General features: G+C 41.1%; 1 protein-coding gene and 1 long non-coding RNA gene across 4 annotated transcripts in view; one reads left to right on the top strand and one right to left on the bottom strand.

Annotated features, from left to right (window-relative positions):
* LOC115068058 overlaps window positions 1–7,866 on the bottom strand; it is a 41,842-nt gene extending 33,976 nt beyond the window's left edge. The window contains exon 1 of the long non-coding RNA XR_003847443.1: window positions 7,747–7,866. This is a non-coding gene — a long non-coding RNA (uncharacterized LOC115068058). The remainder of the gene's footprint in view (window positions 1–7,746) is intronic.
* Shisa6 (shisa family member 6) overlaps window positions 1–27,358 on the top strand; it is a 312,383-nt gene that overhangs the window by 214,851 nt on the left and 70,174 nt on the right. The window contains exon 4 of one of the 3 annotated variants that reach the window (XM_029557622.1): window positions 21,353–21,373. The exons of the other annotated variants lie outside the window; for them this stretch is intronic. Within the exon in view, the coding sequence (XP_029413482.1) occupies window positions 21,353–21,373 (21 nt within the window). The remainder of the gene's footprint in view (window positions 1–21,352; window positions 21,374–27,358) is intronic. 3 annotated transcript variants of the gene reach the window in all.

Below are 27,358 nucleotides of genomic sequence, written 5' to 3'. Positions count from 1 at the left end.
GGGCTTATACTGAGTTCAATATTGTATAACTGTATTAATTCAACTGTAAAGTTCAATACTTGGTCCCACTTGTGAAAGAGATGTACTCATGCTCTAGAGTGTGTTACTGAATATGTTAAAACTGTAATGAAATGCTTCTTCTAATCATGTGGTTATTAAATTTAAAAAAAAGAAAAAATAAATAAATTAAAAAAATAACTGTGATAAAGGGAGAGGTTTGCATACTCAGAAGTCCTTAGAAGTGAGGAGGCCCATATGCCATGCAGAGTCAAGTGGAGAAGCAGGGTCTGGCAGAGGGCAGAAGGAGCAAGGATGAACCAGGCCCAGAACTCTGTGGTAGTTTCTAAGGGAAAGGCCAGGAAAGCACACAGGTTAGGTTAGGCTAGTATGGGCAACTCCAAGGGGCTCTGGGACACAGAGATGGTCTCAGGGATTGATTGAGTACCTGGCCATAGGGTGATTAAGGCAGGTAAAGCATGACCCAGAATCTACAGCCCAGTAGAAGAGGAGGGGATGGGAAGTAAGAGGGAAGCTCTGACTTGGTTGGCTTGCATTTGAAAAACATACTCCCAAGCAAGTTCACTGTATCTAGGAACTGCTTGTTCATGGAAAGGGCAGTTTTTTCCCCAAAGCAAGATATCAGATGCTAGGTCATCAAGATTACAGAAGGGGTTAAGGATACAGCTCAGTGGTAGGGTGCTTATCTAGCACCTGTGAAGCCCTGGGTTCAATCATCAACATGAAAAGCAAAACAAACAAACAAACAAAAAACCAGACAATGTAAGAAATTGAGATTAATTTAATTTCTAAGTCCAGGTGAAAATATGGGTAAACTATGTTGTGTTAATATTGGTGGGAAAATGGGTATTAGTGAACTTTAGAGAAACACAAATAAAATCAGGCAAAGCCATACAAATGGAAGGAGAAAGATCCATCGTATAAAGGTGAGAAAAGGTAAGTTAAAGAAATGTGCAAAGTGAGAGTAGAGATATAAGATCATGCCTGCCTCATCTTCCTTTCTCCTCTCTGCCGTCTGGATTAGGGAGTGGGTTAGGGCAGAGGTGGGTGTATCTATGATCCATGCATTATGTCTGGAGGCTGAATACATGAGCCAGTTATATGTGTCCTAGATTAGAGACCAGTAAGGACTTCTCCCCAAGGTGAGCCAAGAAGCTTATCTGTATTCTAAGACCACGGATTCTATCTCAACCTTGCTATTAGTGTGTTAATCCAAGTGTGTGTAGCCACTGAGAATGGAGCAGACTAGTCACCAGCTAAGTCCACTCTCCACTGACTCCAGAATACAATTTTGTGTGGCTGCCAGTGGGTGATGTAATTAGCTGACTCTACCTTATCAAAAGCCATAGTTAGGCAATCCTTAATAATAGCTTCCTTTTACTTCCTTCTGGTTGACAATATTTGTCAACTGCAACACCCTATATAATTTTAAGAAGCAGCTCATTCATGTTGGAGGAACATCTCCTAGAGTCAGGCATTGTGCTAGGTGTCAGAGATGCAACAATGAGTAGGGGAAACATGGGTCTTGCCCCTGTTTAGTAGAGGGAGACAGATGAGAGGTAAACAAAATAATTAGTTTAGTTGATTACACATTGTGTTAAGTGCAGTGACAGCAATAAACAAGGATGTGTGGAGGAGAATACTAAGGGAGCCTGTTGAGACAGATTAGGCCTTGGCTTCTCCAAAAGGAAGACAACAGAGATCTGGAAGCTGAAAGGAAGCCAGCTTAGGACAAGGCACAGACAGAACTACAAGTACAAAGGCCACAGGAGGGAAGAACATGACTTTTTCTAGGAACTAAGTTCCTCTGAGGAATGTCAAGGAAATTGGATTCTATTCAAGGGCAGTGGGAGGGTTTGATACAGGGGCATGATGTGATTCAATTAATGTTTTTAAGAGATCATTTTGGCAGCTCTATGGAGACTGAATTTCAGGGAGGCAGGAAGTGGAGAACAGTGAGCTGTGAGGCTCCAGCAGTGGAGTAATTGAGAGAGACTGGGGCGTCTTAGGCAGCACGTTGATCCATGGTGTACTTTGGGGTGTGAGAACTATGGGCTGAGAAAAAGTATGGAAAAAGGCAGGGAGGGGAAAGAGAAAGCTCATCTATAAGTTTCTGGCTTTGTTTGTTTTTTGGTCTTTTTGAGACAGGGTCTCCCTGTAGCCCCAGCTGTCCTGGAACTCACTATGTAGACCAGGCTGGCCTTGAACTCACTGAGATCCGCCTGTCTCTGCCTCCCAAGTGCTGGGACTGAAGACATGCGCCACCACGCCCAGCCAACCTTCTGGCTTTTGATACCAGTCAGTTGGTGCCATTTTTTAAAATGGAGAAAATTGGCGAAAAGCAAGCCTGGGGGTAATTTTTTACTATTATCATTAGAATAATCATCATCATTATTATATTCATTGTTTTTCTTGTCCTGGTACTTCTGTAGCTGACACACACAAAGGAGGACAGATTTATTTTGGCTCATGGTTGAGGGTATATCCCATCAAGGCAAGGAGGGCATGGCTGAACAGCATGGTGATGGGAATGTATGGTGGAACTTGTCATATGGTAGTCAGACCATGAGGCAGGAATGCTGGACTGGGAGCAGAAAACAATAGCATCTCAAGGCTCATCCTAGGGGCTGACTTCCTTCAGTTATGCCCCATGTCCCAAAGTTTCCACAACTTCCTAAAACAGTGGCACTAGCTACAGACCAACAGTTCCAACATGAGCCTTTGGGGGACATTTCACAGTCAAATCATAACAATTATTAATAATGCTCATCCAACTCAAGCCTCAGAAAGGATGTGGGTAATATCAACACTTCACGTTTCAGGGTCTTGCCACCTGGGCATCAACAATCTCACTCTTCACTCGGGAATAGAGTGTGTTGGGTTTTTGGTTTTTTTTTAAGAATATTTTTAGGGGGGGGCGAGGAAATAAGTGTGAGTGCAGGTATATGTGTGCAGTGGTGCAGAGCTGAGAGAACATGCTCAGGTGTCAGCCTTTGACTTCCTACTGTTTGAGGCAGAGTCACTTATGTACCATTGTGTTTGCCAGGCTAGTTCGCCTGCAAACTTCTAGGAATTCTCTTGTCTCTACCTCCCATCTCATTGTATGAGTGCTGGGATTATGCAAATGGTATATTAGTTATTTATTTGTTGATATTATAAAATATCATGACCAAGGCAACATATAGAAAGAAGAGTTTATTTGGGCTTACAGTTCTAGAGGGATAAGAATCCATCATGGCAGGTACCATGTCTGGACTATGTGAGGTCTGCAGATCTGAACTCAGGTCCTCGTACTTACACAGCAAGTGCTTGACTCACTGAGTCATCTCTCCAGACCCAGAATTTTTTAGTACTGATATTTTGGGGAAAATAATTCTTACGGGAGGCATAATTGAGCTTGCCTTGATATTTGGGGTAAAATGTATTTTCATTGAGGGGTGTCCTATGCATTGTAGGGTGTTTGTGACACTTCTGTGCCCCACCCCCTAGGAGTCAGTAGCATCATCCTCTTTTGTTAGCAGCCATGAATGTCTCTAGTCACTATAGATGTTTCATAAGGATAAAATCACCCCTGCCTGAGAGCAACTGCTCTAGGAGAGGCCTGGGACTCATGCTTGGAAAGACCTTGCAAAAATACACTTAGGCTCTCCCCAACAGCCCTTCTTAGTCCTAGACCCCTTCCTGCCACCAGAGAGCCCTAGATGAGTTACCTGCCCACAGAGTCAACATGCCCCTGCTTTGAGACCAGCCCCATTTGCACACTCCAGGGCTGACATCTTCTCGGTTTAGCTAGTCAGAACCAGCCCAGGGCCCTCCTGTCACCATAGACCCTCCTTGTGAATAGTCTCCTTCTAATTGCTGCCACTGCCAGAGAGCACCAGGCTAACAGGATGAGTTACCCGGATCCTCCCCTGACCTGAACTGGGTTACTGTGCCCCTGCTTTGGGCCAGCCCCATCCAGGCTTGTCCAAAGCTCACATTTTCTGTTTAGCCTCTAGTCAGAGCAGGCCCACTCGATTCCCATCCTCCTGACTTGGGCCTATGCCCCTTTGTCCTGCTGGAGAGCTCCTGGAACCCTGTGCCCCTTCCAAATAAAAAGCTAAAAGTGAGAACCTGAAGCACAGACCAACTAACTATTCATACCTGATTAGAAAGCAACCAAGCTACATCAACGATATAAACAAAAATCCAACTTCAACTAAACAAGGCAGGCTACGTTTTCATAGCAGACACACAACCAACAAAAGAAATCCATATGCCCAGGCCACAATGCAAAGACACAAATAATATGAAAAACCAAGATGATATAGCCCCACAAAACCCTACCAGTCCTCCAGAAGTGTACTACAATGAGAACCACCCAGAGGAACCCCAGGGCACAGAATTTAAAAGAACAACCATAAACATGATCGAAGAATTCAATGACTTTAAAGCACACACAAAGAACACGAACTCAAGGAGGATAGAATACACTTCTGAATGAGGCTCAAGAAAATACAAATATGTATGAATGAAATGACAAAGACAATTTAGGATTTGAAAAGTGAATTCACAAAAGAGATAGAAATATTGAAGAAAACTCAGGCTGAATTGAAGATGGTATTGAAAAACTCAGTAAACTAATTTGAAACAACAGGACACGAAACCTTGTGAGCAGAATGAATGAACTGAAAAATGGAATGTCAAGACTGGACTATAAAGTTGAGGAATTGGGCTAGTCCAGCAAAGAATATGAAAAATTAAAACACACACACATACACACACACACACACACACACACACACACACACACACAGGCACACAGGCACACAGGAATGGAATACGTAGGAAATGTGGGGCACCATGAAAAGACCAAATCTGTATTATAGGCAGATAGGAAGCAGAAGACTCTCAGGCCAATGACATTGACCAGATCTTCAACAAGATTATAGAAGAAAACTTCCCCAAATAAGTAAAGACATACCTATACAGATATAAGAAGCACGCAGAACACCAATTAGACAAGACCAGGACAGAAACTCCCCAGTAAAAACACTAAATGTACAGAACAAAGAGAGAGTACTGGAAGTTGCAAGAGAAAAACAACAAGTTACATATAAAGGAAAACCTATCAAATTACAACTGACTTTTCAGTCATAGATGCCAAGCCAGAATACCTTACCCAGCAAAACTATCATAGTCAAAGAGGAAAGAAAACTCTTCTATGACACAAATAAGCTGAAAGAATTCATGTCCACCAGACCATCCCTACAGAGAACACTCAGAACAATAAAAAGGACTGAAGAAAGAAATGATCATATCCAAGAGGATACAGAAAGAAAACAAATGAAGGTATAATTACAGAAACACAAAATAAGACTAAGAAAATAAAATAAAAGTAACCAATACACATCTTTCAATAATAACTTTAAACATCAATGGTCTCAACTCCCCAGTAAAAACACATAGGGTAGTTGAATAAATTAAGAAGCCAAGTCTATCTTTTTGTTGTCTACAAGAAACTTACCTAACCTTCGAGACTAGGCATCACTCTAGGGTGAAAGGATGGAAAAAATTCCAAGCAAATGATGCTAAGAAACAAGCACTATTTTTACATTTGACAAGGGATTAATTTCCAGCATATACAAAGAACTCAAAGAATCAAGAAAACAAACGACCCAATTAAAAAGTTGGGCTATGGATATGAACAGAGTTCATAAAAGAAGAAATAGAAATGACTAAGAAACACCTTAAAAGTGTTCAATATCCTTAGTAATTAGGGAAGTGCAAATCAAAACCACTAGGAACTCAGCAAAATGAAAAAGCTTCTGTATAGTGAAAGACACCATCATTTGAATGAAAAGGCAGCCTACAGAATGAGAAACAGTCTTTACCAGCTATACATCTGACAGAGGGTTATTATCTAGAATATACAAAAAACTCAGTATCAAAATAACAAACAACCTAATTAATAATTGGGGCAATGAACTAAACCGAGTTCTCAAAGGATGAAGCACAAATGGTTGAGAAATATTTTTAAAAAAAGTTCAAGTCTTTGGTCATCAGGGAAATGCAAATCAAAACCACTTTAAGATTTCATCTTACCCCAGTCAGAATGGCTAAGATCAAGATAACAAAAGACAGTAGATGCAGACCAGGATGGAGGGAAGGGGAAGGATCATTCACTGCTAGAGGGACTGAAACTGGTAAAACCACTGTGGAAATCAGTGTGAAGAACACTTTAAAAAGCTAAAAATAAAAATGAATGTACCATATAATCCAGTTATACCCCTCCTTGGCATATACCCCAAAGACCCATTTTACTGCAGAGATACGTGTTCAGCCATATGTGTTGCTGCTTTTTTTCACAGCAGTAAAGAAATGGATACAACCTAAATGTCCCTCAACTGATGAGTGGATAATGAAAATGTGGTACATTTACACAATGGAGGTCTACTCAGCGGCAAAGAAAGACAAAATCATGAAATTTTCAGGTAAATGGACAGAACTAGAAGCTGTTATAGTAAGTGAAATAACACAGACTCAGAAAAACAAGCCATGAATGTTCTCATTTGTGGATCTTAGCTCAAATTCCTTAAATACAAGTGTACTCTCACCACTCATCATAAAAGCTTCTTTTTGCAACAGATGGAGACTACTACAGAGTTCTACAACTGGTCAAATGCAGAGAATAAGTGTCTGTGAGATACCCATCCCAAAATAACACATCTACAGTGCAATTTCTACACCTGAGGTTCAGGGAACAGAGTGGAACAGGGAACAGAAAGACTATTAATGCATCTCTCAGTTCTCACCAGTGAAGTTTCTTCATGCAACAGATAGTAATTAACCCAGACAACCATAACTGGCTGAAGTGTCAAATATAAGAGACTGTGGGGTGCTTCTCCCTGGGTAAGACCTGTATCAAACCCCTGCCACTCAAGACTCAGGCACCATTGTAGAAGAGGAGACAGAAAGGCTGTAAGAACCAGGAGTGGTGGATGGCCACAAGGAAACAAAGTTTTCCAGGTGGCTGGGAAGTTACTCATATGTACTTACAGCAATGGTGACAGTATGTACAAGACCCACACAAATTCACACCAGACAAAAGCCCAGCATAGAAGTGGGAATATGGATAAGAAGCCCCAACTGTGGCTAAGGAATTATTGGCAGCCAATTACTACTGGTCGAGGAAGAGTTGGTTTTCTTTAAGGGAGTGACTCTAATTAGGTTGACTAGGATGAACTAGGGACATTTGGGGACACAAACATGGCTCAATACACCTTAATATATATGAAAGAATGCATGATATCTGGTCGGGGGCAGAGCTATGGGAGAGTGATGGATAGAGGAGGGGCTCTAAATATCAAGATGTATTGTATGAAATTCACAAAATTCAGTAAAAAACTCTAAGAAAAAATGCACCTAGGACATATATGCCATGGGGAGTCTGATGTGCCTGTTTCCTGAATTGGAGCATGTTCCACAGCTTCTGCACTAATGGAAGCCTGGGAGCATCACATCCTGGTTGGGGAGCAGGCCTCACTGAGTATCAGCAGTGTGCAGCACCAAAATAAGTAGAAAACACCCATACCAGATGCCACCAGTTTACGATCTTTCCTAAATCACTCATTCTTCACACAGGAAAGCAGAGGCTTAGGGAGGTTAGTTTGCATGCACATCTATGAAATGGCATCATTCAATACTAGAAATAGGGTTTAAACTCAGTTCCTTGGTGCCAGACTTTACCTTTCCCTCATGATCGTAGAGTCTATGGCGCAACTCGGAACGGCATTTCTGTTTGAGGGTGAAGCAGCTTCAAAGAGGAGACAATTTCCCTTCTCAAGCTACTGGTGGGCCTATCTTCTTCCAACTTCACCCTTGGGCATGTCTCTGTGGGAACAGTGTAAGGGCTGTATGTCATCCCTAGGAGGTCTTACTACTCAGCCACAGTATCTGTGTTTCCCACTAGCAGCTTGGCCAGCTCCCTTTGCCCAATTCCACGCTAGCATGGTCACACTGTGACTGAAAGACAGCAACTTATGAGCAGACCTGAACCAGGTTTCCTTCCAGACTTTCCAGAGTCTGGGTCCCCGACTAATAAAGGCCAAAGCAGGCATGATTTCCATTAATGTTTGGATCATCAATGTCTCAAAAAGTTCATCTTTTGTTGGTCTGGATCATGGCTGATGACACTTCTGGGAGGCGGTGCTGGGACCTTTAGGAACTGAGGTCTATGGAAGGAAGTTAAGTCATTGGAAAAGTGCTCTTGGAGATACTGAAACCTACCCTTCTTTTGCTTTTTCCTTCCTTCTTTGTTTCTTTCCTTCCCCCCTCTTCCCCCTCTTTGCCTCCCCCACTCTCTCTCCTATAAGGTGATGAGCCTTGCTCTTAGACATGATGTTTTGCCTCACCACACACCCAAAGCCATGTTACTAAGCAACAGTAACTGAACCATGTGAATCTATCTTCTAAATAAATATTTCCTTCTTTTAATTAATTTTTTAAAATATTTCATTTTTAATTTATTTACCTCAGGTATTTTGACATAGTGACAGAGAGCTAATATAATCACACTCCACAGATGTTCTCTCTTTGGCACAAGATTTTGAGTATACTCTCCTCCTTAAGTGGGTCAAGAGATGATACCTCATGAAGTTCAGGGCTCACATCCTATGGGTTTTATGAAGCTCCTGTACTCAGGAGCATGTCCCCAGGGGGATATGGTAGGCACTGGTTTCCCTTATTTCTTCACAATTTTCAACCCATCTAGCCCAGGATACACATCACAGCTGCAAAGTCAAATTCCTTGATAATTGTCTGATCATTTAGTATCTTTCATAGATCCAAACAAATTCCCTTTACTAAATTCATGGATAGATGGAAACATGAAAGGAAGATGAAAAGATGACTCATGGATAAAAGGCTAGATGGACACAAAGATGGATACATGAGAAGGAAGGATTAACAAGCCCTTTACTTTACTTGAGCTTACCTTTCTCATTTGTAAATTCCAGTTATAATTCATTCAATGATTATCTGGCTTTTAGGAAACACTGGTGGGAGATTATATACCGTTTTAAAAATATATTTTTATTTATTTTATGTTATTTTTAAATATTTTATTTATTATTTTTATTTTATGTGTATGAATGTATTGCCTGAATGTATCTAGGTACACCTGTGTCATGCAATGCCCATGGAGGTCAGAAGAGGGTGTCAGATCCCCTGTAACTGGAGTTATGGACAGTTGTTAGCCAGCACGTGGGTGCTGGGACTCAAACTCAGGTCTTCTGCAAGAGCAGCCAGTGCTCTTCATCACTGAGCCATCTCTCCAGTCCCTAAAATATATTTTTAGATGGTTATGGTGTTTACACACTTTTATCCCAGCACTTTGGAGGCTAAGGTAGGAGCACCACATGGTCAAGGCTATCCATGGCTACAAAGTGAGATCATGTCTCAAAAAATCTAAGTAAGGTTAATCCAAGTAGGTAGGGTGAAGACTAAATACAAGTTGAAATTCTTGTTTTTATGGAGCTGCATGACACCATGAATACTAACACCACAGACATGTGATTTTAAAAACTGCTTTCTGAAAAGCTTACACGTAGAGCACAAAATCGTTTGCTTTTTCCAGGGCTTGTCCTAGAGCAGTTTACCCAGCAAGAACACTCACACTGCAGATGAAGTATGAGCTCATGGTCCTAACGGGATGGTCAAATCATTCAGCCAGCGTCCTCCTTTTCTTAGTAAGCTCATATGAGTGTCTACTTCAAGAAGAGACGGAGTCAATGAGATGTTTATAAAGCTCTCAGTAAGGTTTGGCCTCTAGCAAGCTAGCAAGCACTCAACCAAGAATAGCTATTATTATTCTTCACTTTTCTAAACAATTCACCACTTCTTGAAACAGCGAAGGTCATTTATGAATTTTATAAAGGGTTTTTATTTTAAAATTATACAGAAGAAAAAAAGCTGCCTCAAATCCCACCACTTATAATGATTAAAGAAGTGGACATTATACCCTCTTCTCCAGTCTAAGCCTCTAGTTACTAAAACATGTGTGTGTGTATGTGTGTATGCATGCATGTATGTATGTATGTATGTATGTATGTATGTGTTATATGTGGATACCAGAGGTCAACCTCAAGTGCCATTTCTCAGTTGCCATCCACCTTGGTTTTTTTCAGACAGGGTCTCTCACTGGTCCGGGACTTGCCCAATAAGCTAAGCTGGCTGGCCACTGAGCCCTAAAGATCAACCTGTCTCTGCTTTACCAGTGCTGAGATTATATGTGCTGTCATGCCCATCTTTTCATGTGTGTTCTGAGGATCAAACTCAGGTTCCCATGTCTGACTTACAATCACTTTACTGACTGAGCTCCCTCCCCTGCCCAACTTTTTGTTTGAATGTTTGGTTGGCTTTTGTGTTTTGTAAGGTATGTGCCACCATGCCTGGCCTTGTTTGTTTTTGAGGCAGGATGTTAAACTGCAGCCCAGGCTAGCCTGGAACTCATTTTGTAGCCAAGTATGACCTTGAAACCATGATAGTCTTCCTGCCTCAGCCTCCTGAATTTGGGATTAATAGGCATGAGCCACCACACCAAGCACTCTGAAACACTTTTTAACAGACTCTTTTCTAACGTTTTTTCTACACATTATCACCTTATGTGTATGTGTATATATACACAACTTTTTTCTAATTTTAATTTTTCAATTGTTGTATGAGTATATATTCTACTTTGTGCATATTTCCCCACACTTCTACCCTCTTTACCCTCTTTTCTTGCCCCTCCCCACCTCTGTTATTATTGGTCTCCTTTGTTCCCCCTTGAGAGTTTCAAGTCTATTTTTATGTTATATATACATATATGATTTTATGTGTCTTATGAAATCTAGGAACCAAATGTAAGATTTTTGAGACTGGCTTAATTTCCTTAATATGATTATCTGTAGTTACATTCATTTTCCTGCCAATACATAACTTCATTCTTTACGGACGAAGAAATTCTGTTGTGTAATAGTCCACGTTTTTCTTATCTCGTCCTCTGCTGTTCGACACATAGCTTAGCTACTGTGAATAGTGCTTCAGTGAACAATGATGTCCAAGTTTCTCTGTGACACATTGGGCTGGCAGCCTTTGGGTAAACACCCAGGAGTGGTATAGCTGGGTCTTATGTTAGATCTATTTTTAGTTGGTTTGAGAATTCTCCATACTGATTTCCAGAGTGGCTGGACTAGTTTCGTAACTGCTAATATCATAAAATTGGTTTAATTCTCATGCCTACACATCACCCAAAGAAGAACATGCTTCTCAAATTCTGGCTGTTGGAGGAAGGAGGACCCATTTTTCATCCTGCCTTTTTGATTTTAGAGTCTTGTCACTATAGGAAAAGTAAAACTGGCCTCCTCTACCTGCTAACAACTTTCCTTTCCATTCAGACCCTTTCTCCTGTGTGCTGCCTGTGTTGTGCTCCTTGCAGAAAGGAGACAGGAAGGCTGAGTCTTCATTGTAGAAAGACACATACTACCCCCAGGAAAACTAAAACAAAAGCCCATCAAGTCAAAAGCAATCCATTTTTATAAGCTGGTTACTGAAAGAATTAAAAACTCACAACCTTGATCATAATTTCTCATCTATTTTCAGTTGTTCTTGTTTAAAAGATTAAACTCCTAAGACCAGCACCTTAATGTCTCCAACCACCACTGACTGTTTCAGTTCTGTGCCCCACCCCCCGCCCCCCAAGTCTGGTCCAGCAATCCATTCCTCATCGTCCCAACACACTGCATTCCATCTCACTTCCCAATCTGCTTTGTTCGCTCTGCCTTCCAGTCCCCAGCTGAGTCCTATGAGGCATTTGGGACTTAGCACAAATGCCACCACTCCAGGAAGCTGTGACTCTAACAATTGTGTCTCTCTTTTAGATTCTTTTAATATTCATAATGCATCTCCTGTTCAGCATGCATTGCCACTGTTTGCATATATATGGCTTCTGTCCTTTATTAAATTATTGAATCCTAGAGGACAGGAACTAGATCACATAGGGTATTTTTAACAATCTAATGTACTCCACACATAATAAGCACTTAATACATATTTTAAAACATTGCACTAACTTACGAGCATGACTTGTTGCCACACTCCTCATTTTTTGATGAGTGTTTCCTAGTTTATCCAAATAAGCATCTACTTGATAGGATTTCCCATGTTCAGAAGAGCAATGAGTGGGGCAGCTTCCTTAGACACAATACTCACAACCTCCATTAAGGCTGGCACAGGCATGAGATTAGGGGGTGTAGTGGCTATGGTCCTCCATCAAAGGGACAGAGGAGCCTTGGGAGACTCTTCCTTGATTGTTCTTGGAGAGATGTCCTAGACCTGTGACCCAGGAGATCTGAAAGCTTCTTGAGGTTGGAGTCATGCCCTAGCCACATCCCAGCCACTTCTCGCTAATCTCTCTTTTCAGCCCCTCCCACCGGCATCTCCTTCTTTAGTGCTCACTGCCCAGTCACCTGCAGAGCCAGTACTCTCCCTCTTCTGTGGAAGTCCTGTGCTGGCTGAGGATGGGGACCATACTCCAGACCTGACCTCCACACTGGGTCCTCTGAGCATGACCCTCAGAAGGATGCCCCATCTGCACAAGTGAATCTGTGCTCATCTCTCCTATCGACATGGTCACTCTGCTTTTCTCCTAGTTCTGGAGGAATTCTTTGAGAATAAAGAATTTATAAATGACTGTGTTCATTTTGTTGCTCTCCACACAACTCTGCTAATGGGACAAATATTCCATCCACCACCATCCCAAAGCCATTGCTTAGGAACTCAAGCTGAATGAATGGAGCCTCACACAGTGCAGTCCTAGATAAGGGTCCATTGGGGAGTGTGGAGAGTGAGGTTTCATTCTTCTGGCTTCGTGCAGAGTGGCTGCAGCTGCCATTGTTCACAAGATGCAGCTGGCATCTAGCCGTCAGCACACACAGCTCCTGGAGGGGCACTCACAGGAACTGTAGCTCAAAGTGCTGCTGAGCGCACAAAGGGATGACTGCAAGCACTGTGATGACACAATTGAGCACTGCAAAGCTAAAATTCAAGATTGTGATGTCACTGTAGAACACTGGAATATTAAGTAGAGCTGTGATGTCATCCTGGAGCGTTTTCTGTGATATCATAAGGCAGCATTGTGGGCACAACGGAGCATTGTGAAGGCAAAATTGAGCCTTCACAATGGAGTGAAGGCTCCATGACATCACAATGGAGTTATGATGAGACAATGCAGCATTTTGATAGCACCATGGAGCATAGTGACAGTAAAATGGAACCTTTTGATGTCATAGTGGATCATTATGATATCACAATGAAGCTCTGATGTCATACTACAGCATTTTGATTTCACAGTATAGTTGTGATGGCACAAAAAATTGGGCATTGTTATATAAAAATGGAACATTATGATGACAAAATTGAGGATTATCATGCCACAATAAAATAATCCACATCACAATGGAGCTGTAATTTTTTTACAAAACACCATTGTGATGGCACAATTAAGCATTAGTATATAAAATGGGGCACAATGGAGCATTGTGACCGCATAATGGAGCATTGCAATTACATCAAAATGTTCTATTGTGATGTCACAATGCTCCATTGTCATCACAGTTTTTCTCTCACCCTTTCATGGGTCACCAGCACATAAATTAAGGTGAAAAAAGGAAGTCACGTGCAACTATTTTTGTTAAGTTTCCCTGTGCATGACAAAATACCTGAAGGAAACAACTTGAAAGAAGGGAAAGTTTACTATGATTCATGGTTTGAAGGTTTCAGTCCAGGGTCAGCTGCCTCCATTGCTGTGGGTTTGAGAGGAGGGAAAACACTGCGACAATAGGAACATGTGGGTGGAGGAGGCTGCTCCACTCACAATGAGGGGAAGAAGGGAGGGAGGGAGGAAGGGTGATACTGTTTATTTTTGTAATGAAACCCCTTCTCCCAAACCATCATGTTATAAGTTCATTCTCTGATAAGGTTAGAACCCTGATAATCCAACCATCTCCTAAAAACACTGCTGTACAGGGGTGACCCTTCAACAGCTGAGTTTTGGTGAACATTTTATACCGAAACTATAACGCAGTTACAAGCTGTTACTGACCCAGGATGTTCAGGTGGTCAGAACCACCACCTCCTACCAACACTCCTCTGAACTTTGTCACTTGCCTTCCTTCTTTTCAGGTTCTCTGTGGAATGTGTAGTTCTGAATTTCCTTTTGAGATCTAACAACAGAAAACTCAGAGGCTTAGAACACAAATTCGTTATCCTACAGTTCTAGAGGTCAGAAGCGCCCCAAAATGGGTCTCACTGGGCTAAAACCAAGGTGTCAGCAAGATGCTTTTTTCGTGGCCTTTTCGACTTTCTGAAGGGAGGCTTCCTGCATTGCTTGGCTCATGACCACATCACTCTGGTGTCTGCTTCTGTCTCTATGATAAGGACTATGATTACATCAGCCTATCCAGATGGCCCAGGGTGATCTTCCCATCTGAAGATCCTTAATCACATCCTCAGAGTCCCATTGCTATGGAAGTTGACATGTACACAGTTCAGGGACATCCTTAGGGGGGATGTTATCAATCTGTCACCAATGTGCTCATCCCCATTCCTAGGTCACCTGGAACTTAACACCTCCTGTGCCTGTCCATCACTGATCTCTGCACTTTAGTAAGGTGCCTTCTTTCTCTGCATAACCCTACCCAGACACTATTTACCCTCCTTTCTGCCCACCCTCCAAAGACCCACTTGCATATGATTTATAAACATTTTCTTTGAAAAACTGGGGCCAGAAGAATAGAATAAGAGCATAGGGCAAGAAACCATTTCAAAATTGAGGTCAGACATCATTCAATCTAGAAAGGGATTGGATTGCCCCAAACAGGATCCTTCACACTTTCTGCTTACTTAGGATTTTTATGCAGATCAAATTCTAAACCCATGGCCACCTCTCCCATCTAGGCCTACTTTTTACATGTCCCTCATGTCATTTAGTGCTGCCATGGCTCTGGGGCTTCCCTCTCAGTATCCATAAAGAAATATGAGAAGCCATGAAATTAGATATTTTTCATTAACATGACATCTCTCCCTCACCATTTACAGTCATTGGCTCTATGGGGACTAGCATCAATATGCATTTATTATTTATAATGTGTTTAGAGTTAGTTCCCATGAGTTTGAGGGTTTATTTACTGCCTAAATATTCATTCATTCATTCAATTGATATGTAATGAATATCTACTATATCCAAGTACTGCTCTTGGCATCACAAGGTGTGGTACTTAGCTTTTAATTACTATAATAAATACATCATATAATCAACGTATAGAGAGAAAAAACTTGAGTCCACAGTTTTAGAGCTTTCAATTCATGATCTGTTGTCCCTGTTGCTTTGGGTCTGTGTTGGCATATCTTGACAGGAGCATGTGCAGAGAAAAATTGCTCCCTTCATGGTAAGGAAATGGAAGAAATGAAGAAGAGACCAGGGCCCCAAACTCCCCTTCAAGGATACATCCCCAAAGACCTAAAGATCTCCTACTAGACCAGACCTCTTAAAGACTCTATTCCCTCCCAATGATACCACGTTGGGCCCAGTCTTTGGGGGCTATTTAATATTCAAATTAGAATAAATGGTGAACAGATTGCGAGGCAGCTCATGATTAACAATTAAGGATAAACACCATCACCACCTTCAATTTATAAATCTGAAAGCCCACCTGCAATTCCTGTTACCTCGCTCACAGTAGGGCAATGCTCAGTGGATGTCAGGATGACATACTGTATTCACAGACTTGCCAGTTATTTCTTATATAGCAAAGAAAGGAAAGTAGGGTAACTTTGTTCCTGAATAAAAGAAAAAAGGCTAGAAGATGGTGGCACAAGTGAGCCCCACCCCCTTGTTGTGAGACCCACAGGACAAGCTTCCACAGGCCGAAGTCACATCAAGGGTTCAAATGGAGGCTTTCCACTCCCCTAAAACTGCTTCGTCCCTCCCTGAATGAGGATATGTGATGGATTAGGGAGCCTCTTCATGTGATGTAAGGGAAAAGCAATCCCTCTGCTCCCAGAGCTTGGTATGGCTGAGAAGATCTAGCATAAGTGCCTGGACGCAGGTTTGCTTTAGGTTAAGCCTCCACTCAGATCACAGAAAACCAAGAGCTCGTTTTTCCCTCTAGGCTTTCCGAAATGTGCAGCAAACATCCTTGTTCTTGTTAGATGCAGCTCCTAAAACCTTTAAAGCTCTCAAAATCTCCTTGATATTAGTGGATGGTTTATTCTGTTCCCCTAAAAGCTTATAGAAGCATAAAAATTTTAATGCTGGAAGGGACCTCAGAGAACAGATGCATTATTTAATTTATTTTCTTAATTTTCCTAATTCAACAACTTAGGGAGATGAGTTTATTCGTTCTGTTTCTCTATGCTCCCTAGACTGCTTCCATCCATTGCCCGCTTACCACCCTTCTTCCTGCTCCCCACTCCCCAGGCCAGCTTCCCCCTGGATGTTCCTTGCTGCCCTAAGCCTCTGCCCACATGGCTTCTATAGTGAGGGTACAGCCAGGGCTTCCATCTGCTTTAGGTATTTTAGCTGGGTCACAAGAGACAGGCTGTACATGACAAGGCCCAGATTTTGTAAGTGGGGACAGAATCTGCCAAGGGCAACCTCCAAGCACAGCCTGTGTGCTGTGGTGCAAAAGTGGGTTACTGTGCCTGTTAGACAGGGAGAATGGAGGCCCGGAGGCTGTTTTCCATCTGAATAGTGATCTGAGAAGAAAGGGGTCCCTGGTTCTCTGGGGTTATTTCTGGAGGATCCATAGAATAGCGCCTGAATTCTCCAGGCCAGTCTAACCCTGGTTCTCATGAGGGGGAATGGTAAAGCCCGTTGTTATGCTTTGGAGAAGGGATAGTCTAATTCTATGACCTATGCAATGACTCTAACCTCTGAGGCTAGTGTCTAGGCATACGCCAATGCCCAAAGATGGGTCATCCTTGTGCCCACTGTGGAGAAGCCAGTTTCCCTGCATAAGCTCCTTGCAGTCAGAACTTCTGTGGTTCTTACAGACTTTTGTGGTCATGACATCCAGCTCTGAGCTGTCTTGGATTTGGGGGTTCAGATAATGTTTGATGTGAGGAATCACTCCCAAATTGGATGCTGAGGCTGGACCTGCTGTGAGTAGCCCAGCCATATTGGCCTCTCTGGTTCCCAGTTACCTGGCTTTCCAATCATGCCTGTGCAGGACAGGTTGTTCTGAAAGAATCCCTGACCAATGCCTCACCTGATCTAGGAACTAAGGTTTCCACCAAAATTTTTAAGAGCTAGTGCCTTTCCAGGGACAGAACATAGTCTCTGGCAAGAGCAGAACTAGCACATAGTAGCTATTAAATAATGGCCCCAAAGAAATCCACATCTTCATCCCCAGACTCACAAATATAGTACCTCACATGTCAAAGGAGACCTAAAATTGGAAAGTGATCCTAGAGTATCTGGCCAAGCCCAGTGTCATCACCCATTGAGAAAAGAATGTGAGTCAGAGAGAATATGGAAGATGCTATGCTCCTGGTTGTGAGGAGGTCTAAGAGACCAAGGGCCAGAGATGTAGGGTTCTAGGACAGAAGGATTGGCCTCTGGAGTCTCCACCAGGAAGCCTACCTGCTGGTACCTTGATTTTAGCTCCTTGAGTCCACTATGGGACTCTGGCTTCTAGTACTGTAAAGTAGTAAGTTTAGGTTGTGTTAAGACATTGCTTATGCTAATTTGCCATACAGCAGTAGAAAACAGGTTATCATCCCCTTCCCCGAAGGGAAGAAAGCAGAACAGAAGTTGAAGGTTTCTGTCATCACCTGGTCTAAATGTGTCACACAGGAGGTAACCTCAGAGTCTCCTTCTTGAACACATCTATCAAGCACAGGCCTTTCTTTCTCTCTACTCTCTGATGTGCTTCAGCCTTAGAATATAATGGCACAAGGAAGCAAATTTCTCCATTCTGTTTCCAACCCAGCAACAGACATTTCAATTCCACATTTCTGCACTGTTAGGGATGGAATTTTGTTATTTCCCTCTAAATTCATATTCTGAAGTTCTTACCTTCTGTGTGTCTGTATTCAGAAATAGAGCTGTTAAAGGCAAGTACTTGTGTTACACAAGAACGTAAGAGTAGGACCCCAACCCTGGAGAACTGGTAACCTTCTAAGAACAGGAAGAACCACAGAGCTCCCTGTGCACACAGGCCATGAGGACAGAGAAAAGGTACCACCTGCAGCCCAAGGAAAAAGACCTCAGGGGAAACCAGTCCTGATGGAGCCTGGATCTTGGACCACTAGCCTCCAGAACAGGAAGGCACTGTGTTCCTCAACATTGTTTAGGCATCCAATCTGACAGTTTGTCTGCTCACAACAACCCAAATGGGCAAATGTGCCCAGCCTGGGACCATCGAGGTTCTGAATCAGAGTGAAGGATCCACTGTCCTTGGCTCTGTTCATGCAGTCAGGACAATTCAGAGCACTGCTGCCATTTTCCCCTCTGAGCCTCCCCATTTCAAATGACTGATTATGCACACACAGTGAGAAGGAGGTCAGAAGCTTCTTTGGGGAATATTCCTTATAGTACCAGTCCCCAGAGACACATTCAGAAAATTGCTGATGCTCTTCAGCTTGCTCTGGCTTAGGATGAGCATTCTCCTGAAGGGGACCCCAAGGTCACACAGGCCCATCAGTCTTTATTCTATCCTGATCTCCTTGATTCTCTCTTGATTCCTAAGGACAATGACACTCCTCAAGAACAGCCAGGAGCCAGCCTTCCAGACAGTGGGCATCAGACTCCACCAGCAGCAGGTGCAATGAGGTTAAAAGAAGGCATCAGGGAGATGTGCAGGAGACATTAATTTCAGTTCAGCAAGCCCTGAAGTCATGATAACTTAGGGCAGAGTGATCATCTCACCCCTTGACAAATATGTGATATCATTTCCCATCACTCCCTCCTGACCAGAAGCAATGGTATCTGAGGAAACAGTGAGCATAATTTAGGGAAACCCACAAAGGATGGTGCAGTTCTTTAGAGACAAAAATGGTGGTGAGTTGTTGCAGTCATTAAGACTAAAGGGACGAGAGGTGAGACAGGACCCAGACTCCACAAAAGGTGGAAAAGGAACACATACAAGAGTGCATCTAGCAGACAGCAGCTGGGGATACATAACCTAACTGACCTCTGTCCTCCCTTCAGACTCCTACAGGTGCCTCCACTGAACCAGTTCACCTGGTAACAGGGGGTCAGGGAGCTTGGCAGAGCAGAGATGGTAGGTGTGGATTTGGAGAGCCAGCGGACGGTAAACATGCTGGCTTCCTTTCTGTTCTCTGCTCCCTTTGTATTTGCCTCAGTTCAAATGCCATCTGCTGAGAGGAAGCCTTTGCCATCCCCTCTGACGTAATGTTCTAAAGTAATGGTACTTGGCCTTTTGGATATCTTCTGAAGATATCCATACAGAACGGTCTGTAATACACTTGCTGCTTACTTGCTGGGTTAGTTGGTTGATCCTTTGCTATGATTCTAGGATGTTACTTTTTGAGCCTGTTTGAACTCATGGAAAGAAAGCACAGTTAAGGGACCTATGACTGGCACACATTCTGTATATAGTAGGAAAGTAGAGAGATTTCCCATCTACCCTTTACTGCATCACATGTATCACTTCTTCTATCAGCATCTCCCCCCAGAATGACACAATACAACATTTGTATGTCATTGCCACCAGAGTCTGTGGTTTACATTAGGGTTCAACTTTGGCAACATACATTCATTCTATGGTTTGGACAAGTGTTTAATGATAATGATAATAAAAATAGGTTATTTTCACTGCATGACAAACTTGTGCTTAACTTGTTCATCTGTCCACCTCCAGCCCTTGGCAACCACTGACATTTTCTGCTATCTCCATAGTCCTGTAATTTTCTGGAATGATACACTTGGAATCACAGGATAGGAAGCCTTTCAGATTGCCTATCTCACTTGGTAATATACATTTATGTTTCTCCCCATCTTACAATGGCTGATGGTTCACTTCTGTTCAGCAGTGGGTAATGCTTCATGGCCAGCATGCACCATAGTTCATTTATGCATTCACATACTGAAGGCATCTTGATGGCTTCAAGTTTGGATAATTGTGAGAAATTGTGGAATTGAGTTTACAGCTTCTTTGGGTAAATATAAAGGCATGGAACCATTGGTTCATATAGTAAGAATATGCCTAGTCTTGGAAGAAACCACCAAGAAGTCCTCCAAGTGGGTGTACCATTTCAGAAATATCCACCAGCAGCATCCATTGCTCTACATCATCAGTACTTAGCACTGTCAGTGTCCCAGACTGTAGTCATTCTCTACAAGTATCCTGGTATCTCATTGTTTAAATTGGCATTTCCCTAATGATGTCTTTTCCTGTGCTTATTTGCCATCTGTGTATCTTCTATGTTGAAGTGTCTGTTAATGTTTTCCACCAATTCTTAATATCAGCTCCTTTTTTCAATTTTGTTTCCTGATTGTTGAGTTTTAAAGCTCTTTGCATATTTTGCTAAGAGTTCTTTATCAGATGTGTTTTGCAGTTCTTTATATATATAAAATCTATGTATCAATCACCTGTCTGAGGTTTTATCAGTTAATATTTTTTTCTCTTATTCTGTAGACTGGGTGCTCACCCTGGTGACAGTTTACCTTGCTGTACAGAAGTTTACTTTTATTTCATGAAGTCTCATGTGTTAATTTTTGGGATCATGACCTGTGACATTTGGAAATGTTAGTATTCTTATAATACTTTCTTCTGGATTCAGGGCAGTAGTCCAATAAAGACCTCAAAGAGTGAGACTGGAGATGCTTCCTCTGCTTCTATCCACTGAGAGAGACTACAGAAGTTGCTATAATATCTTCCTTAAATACTAATATGTCACCAATAAATCCATCTGGGCCGGGTGGTTTCTGTTTTAGAAGTTTACTCATTATTGATTCAATTCCTTTAACATATTCAAACTTATGTAGATATCTGTTTCCTAAGTGTTGTCAGATTGTTTTTCAAAGGCATTGATTCATCTCATCTAGATGATCAAATCTGAGGGCACTAAATTGTTCATAGCATTACTTTTCCATGCTTATGGGATTTAATATTAATTTGTATCTTCTTTCTTTTCTCTCCCCCCTTGGGTAGCCTGGCTAGATACTAATTCATTTCACTTTTCAAAGAATAAGCTTTTGATTTTGTTAATTTCCTATATTGATTTCCTGTTCTCAATTTCAGTAACTTTTTCCTATTTTTCTATCTTTCCTCCTGCCCTTCTTTTCTAGTTCCTAAGGCAGAAATTGAAGGTAAATAACTTCGGATCTGTCTTTTCTAATATAAGTATTGAATGCTATAACTGTGCCCCCAGAGAACTGCTTTTTTTGAATAACACAAATTTTAATAAGCTATGTTTTCATTTTCAATTATTTCAAAATATCTTCTGATTCCTTTTGAAAGTTATTGTTTGGTCTGTGTATTACTTAGAAATGAGCTGTTTAGTGGCCTTGTGTTTGTTTGTGAATAATCTAGTTATCTTTATGTTGCTGGTTTTGGTTCAATTCCACTGTTACCTGGGTGCCGCTACCAAGTTATTGTCATTTGAAAAACAATAGAGGACATGAAGTAAGGGGTAGGGTCTGGATCTGAGAGGAGATGAGGAGGGGGTCTGAATATGACCAAGATGCACCATATGAAATTCCCCAAAACCAATAGAACTGTTGTTTTTAAAATTTTGGAAATGTCCAAGAGCCAGCATCCTGAAGACTCTTAGGCTATGCAAACTCAAGCAGACAAAAACCCAGCATAGAATCAGGGAAGTGGCCAGCAGACCCCAATCTTAGCTGAAGAAATATTGGCAAATGATTTCTGCTAGGTGAGGAAGAGCTGATCTTCCCAAAGTGAGGGATTCTAGATAGGTTGACTACACATCAGTAGATGAACTTGCACTGAGGAACATCTGGGGACACTAACTTGACACAATAGGCCTTAACACAAATGACAGAATTATGAACTCTGGGTGGGGGGGTGCTATGGGAGGATGCCAGTGGGGACTGGGGTATAAAAATGATTAAGATTGATTGAGATGCTCTGTATGAAATACGCAAAAATTCAATAAAAACACTTTTTTTAAAAAAAAAAATTGGGAATGTGTATTTCAGATCCCTGAAGTACTCTATCTTGTTGACTATTTCTTATGAATTTTGTGAAAGTATGTAATCTGCTGTTATTCGATGAAGTGCTCTATAGCCAGTTAATTTTGTGTGTCATTTAATTTAACTGTGTCCTTGCTGATTTCTTTTGCTTATTAGGTATGTCTGTTTCTAATAGAGGGCCATTACGATCATCAACTATAATGTGATTCACTCATTTTTCCATGAGATTCAGTTTTACCTTCCATACTTATATGTCTTCTTTGAAAATTTACCTGTTTATCTTTATGTAACATCCTTCTTTATCCTTGATACTTCTCTTTGCTTTGAAGCTCTGGTTGATGGCAATATAGATAGACCTGTTTTTAAAATATTTCAAAATGTTATTCTTTGAGAATTTCATACAGGTATACAATGAATTCTGACCATATCCACCCCTGAGTTCCCATCTCTAAAAACTACTCTCCAAAATGCCTTCCCACTAGCCCCAGCGATTTCTGTTCATATGGGTGTGGATAAAGGGCCATCCACTGGAGCATGGGCAGTGTACCAGGGGCCTTCTCTAACCCAGCTGCCAGCAACTAACAAGAGCTCCTTACCTAGGGGTGGAGCCTCATAAGCCCCTCCATGCTGGAATTTTGACTGGCTTGAGCTTGTGCAGGTCTTACCATGGTCTCCTGTTCTCTGTCCATTTACATGTGTCTTTAAGGTAGATTTCTTGTAGAAAGCATGTAATTAGATATTGTTTTATAATCCACTCTTAAAATGTGTTTTTCAGTTGATTCACATAGACAGTCGATTCAAAGTGACTCTTATGACACTTTTGGGTTACTATCTGCCATGCTTGTTACTGTCTCTGTTTTTATTCTCTGCTCTTGTTTTGGTTTCCCACTCTTTTTCTGTCTTACATGGTTTAAATGAAATTTTATGATTCTGTTTTCTCCACTAGCATATCAGCTACATATCTGTATTTTTAACTACTTTAATTTACTCTAGAGCTTAAACATTTGCCACTAATCCAATTCCACTTTTAAGTAATGTTTTACTAGTTTCTTAGAGTTACTTTTTTTTTTTTTTTTTTTTTTTTTGGTTTTTTTGAGACAGGGTCTCTCTGTAGTCCTACCTGTCCTGGAACTCACTATGTAAACTAGGCTGACCTTGAACTCACAGAGATCCACCTCCCGAGTGCTAGGGTTAAAGGCATGCGCCACCATGCCCAGCCTAGAGTCACTTCTAAAAATGACAAATAATCCTAACGTTTCTGTCCCATCCCTTCTATCACTGACAACATTCTTTTCACTTACACAGACGAGCATACGTGTATGTGCCCAGATAAGGTATATAGATAGTTGTACATATTTAAATACATTGTTACTATTGCTATTTTAAGCAGACTTATGCTGGATAAATAAGAAAAACAGCTGGTGCACACCTTTAATCCCAGCATTTGGGAGGCAGTGGCCAGTGAATCTCTGTGAGATCAAGGCCAGCCTTGTCTATATGGTGAGTTCCAGGCCAGCTGGGGCTACAGGGAGACCCTGTCTCAAATATAAAACAAAACAAACTACATACAGCAAACAACAACAACAAAAAGACAGAAGTTTTTACCTTTTTATTTATTCCTTGTTGAATACCCTCCTTTCTTTTAATAACTTTTTGGTTTTTAAATTTCACTTAAGTTAGTGTATTGTATGTATATATGTATGTGCACCCATGCATGTGCCACAGCACCTATGTGGAAGGAGGTCAGAGGGCAACTTTGTGGAATCGGTTCTTTCCCTCAACTATGTAGGTACAAAGGATCAAATTCAGGTCGTCATGCTTGGCAGCAAGCCAGCCCCTATGCCCTTCCTTCCTCTCTTTATGTAGATATGAGTTCTTATTTATGCCATATTCCTTCTGTCTGAATAACTTCCTTTAACGGTCTATTACCAACACATTTCCATTTTTGTTTGGGTGAGAAAGTCTTCATCTCTCTATCACTTTTAAGGTAAAATTTTGCAGGGTGTAGAATTCTTTGGTGGCTTCATTCTCTCAATACCTTAAATATTTAACTCTCCTCTAGTCTTTCTTGCATTTTCTGAAAAGTTGAGTAATTTTTATCTTCGTTCCTCTCTAGGTAAGGCCCCAATTCTCCCGTTTCCCTGGAGAAAATTTTTTAAATCTTCCACTTTCTGCAGTTTGAAAATGTCTCAACTTTTTCCTTTTGCATTCATCCTATTGGTGGTCTTTGAACTTCCAGGACATGTAATCTGATGTCTGGAACTAACTTATAGAACTGGATATCCTTGTGGAATGAATAAAATAACATGAATTAGTGAATGAATGAGTGAAATGGAAGTCTGAAGAATGAATAGGAGTTAATTAAATGATACGCCACCACACTTGACAGTCACCAGGAGATGTAGGATATGGCAGATTCACCCCAAAATAACAGGTCCTTTCATTCACTTAGTTCTGCCCTGACTGTGGAGTGCTAGCCTACATTGGTTCCAAGAAGAGACTAGAATCTGCCACATTGTCATTACAAGAAAGAAAATGCTGAGCTTTGGCAGGAAGGAATGCTTCAGCAACTGTGATTCCACGCTGGAACTGTGCACAATGTTCCTCTGGCTCTGTGAGCACTGAGCTAGTTGTGTTTAAACTTACATCGATTTAGCATCTGAATGGGGAACCCCATACAGGACAGACAAGGAGGGTCTCTGGAAAAAATGGACCAGTGGTACTTCAGGGGCTGGTTCAAACTGAGATAGCTGTTTTCTTTAAATAGAAATCAGGGAGCTGGAGAGATGGATCAATGGTTAAGAGCACTGGCTCTTCTTGAAAAGGACCCAATTTGGTTTTCAGTACCCACATGGTGACTGACAACTGTTGGTAACTCTAGTTCCAGGGTATTCAGCACCCTCTTCTGGCCTCTGTGGGCATTGCACATATCTGGTACACTTACAGACAAGAGACAAGAAGCAAACACTCATACACTAAATAAATAAATAAACAAATAAATAAATGAATAAACAAATAAATGTAAAGGTAAATCAGTTAAAGATGAAGAAGATGAAGTATATTACTGGTATGAATTATAGACAATGATAACCAGTGTTAAAGAATTAGGATAAAATGATTGAAACAGATTTAGAAATATGTGTCACACATATTAGGCAGCACTTATTTGAATTGAAATAGGGTAGACCGTATACTTTAGAAATAGGAGATGGAACACAAAATAACAAGATGACAAACTGAAGATGATTTAAGGACATGGGAAGTTATGGAAAGAATGACAGGAAGCAGATAACACCCTTGGAAATGGCAAGGAATACAGCAGCTCCACAAAGAAGATAAACAGGGATGTGAAGGTCAGTCTGCATAAGCTCAGGAAGCTTGAAGGTGGCCCAAAGAAAGACCTTGAACTTCCAGACAGAAAGCCAACATCTAAGCAGAGACTGTGCATACAGACCTTAAAAGAAAGGATATGACCCATATACAGGGTGAAGTAGGACAGAGAGGAAGAACTTACCTGAAATTAGAAAGCCTTGCATATGTAGATGGGATGAGCTCCCCAAGCACAAATATTAACCAACTCATAGATTTACATTGGTGATTGTTTTATTTTAAAGATAAGAGTTTGGCAAATGTCTAGGAAAAGAATTAAAAAAGGAAAAATCTACCAATGAAGGAATGTGAACTGAATTTGCCACAGTCATCCCCACAGCATACAGCTTTGTAAATTACAGAAGGTGGCAGTACGGGAGGCTGTGATCTGAGAACCACTGCCAAACAAGATGCCATTTACTTTTCAGGGAAAACAAAGACTTTCTCGGGTATGCACAAATTCCAAAAATGTAAAATGCACCTTTATTCCAAAATATACTAAGATATTTTATGTAAGTCTGGGGGATAGCTTAGAGGTAGAGCACTTGCTTAAGGAAAGGAGCCCTGGGTTCCATAACTAAACAATTGGAAGAGTCAGAATTGGAAGAATGGACTCTGACCTTGATGGTGAACCTTGATAACTACTTCAAGAAGTCTAAGTACTAATTGTCAATGCACATATAAAATGTAGTGTGGGGGCCTTGGCTTTAATCCCCAGTACTTCCCCAAAGGAATGCAAATATCATGATTCTTAGAAACCAGAAATAAATTAATCAATAATCATGATGCAAAGATAACCATTTACCAATATTTGGCAGAACTAATTCTCTTCATTCTGGGAGAAAGAAGGAAAAAAACACAGAGACATGTCATTGGTTACTGGTTCACTACAGACTTTGATAATTGCAAAACATATATATGATCACATTTGTGAGATTTAAATAATTATTTGTAAGACTAAGTATCATGTAGTAGATGAAAAATCAAAACAAACATTTATCAATCAAAAACGATCCCATAAGCTAAAGAGATGGCCCCGTGGTTAAGAGCACTATCTGCTCTTGCAAAGGACCCGAGTTCCATTCCCAGCACCCACATGGTGGCTAACAATCAGTTCCAGGGGAATTCAATGCCCTCCTCTGACCTCAGTGAGCACAGCAAAACACAAGTACACTTACACACATGCAGGCCATACACTCATACTCATAAACTAGAAATAATAAATAAAATATTCTGTAAATTTTTTAAATAGTCCCATAAACTAATGTTATGAAATAATGTAAACAATAGGGAAATGTAAAAAAGTGAAAAATAAAGAGCAAAACATAACAATAATTGAGATATAAGAAGAAACAACTCAGGTATGAGAAAAAGATAAGTGGCCTAACAATTCCTCTATTAAATAACAGAGTTTCAAGGGGCTCAGGAAATAAGGTTTGGCTTTACATGATCTTCAGGACTATACCAACAACAATATTACCCCCAAAATATAAACATTAATTGCTATTCTAATTTTTCTGTTGCTCTGATGAACCACTCTGACCTAAAGTAACTTTAGGGAAGAAAGGGTTTATTGGGCTATGTCCCAGGGCACAAGTCATCACTGAGGGAAGTTATAGCTCGACGAAAACAGAAACCATGGAAGAACACTGCCTACTTGCCTACTGGCTCATCCAGAGGCTCTGCTTAGAGAGCTTTCTGTTTTTATTTAATTATTTTGTTTTTAAGAATTTCATACATGAGTATTGTCTTTGCATTATTTCCATCCTT

This window comes from Nannospalax galili, unplaced genomic scaffold (assembly GCF_000622305.1).
Source record: "Nannospalax galili isolate Female #2095 unplaced genomic scaffold, S.galili_v1.0 scaffold146, whole genome shotgun sequence".
NCBI lineage: Eukaryota > Metazoa > Chordata > Mammalia > Rodentia > Spalacidae > Nannospalax > Nannospalax galili.
This window is presented reverse-complemented; position numbering and strand designations above follow the sequence as displayed.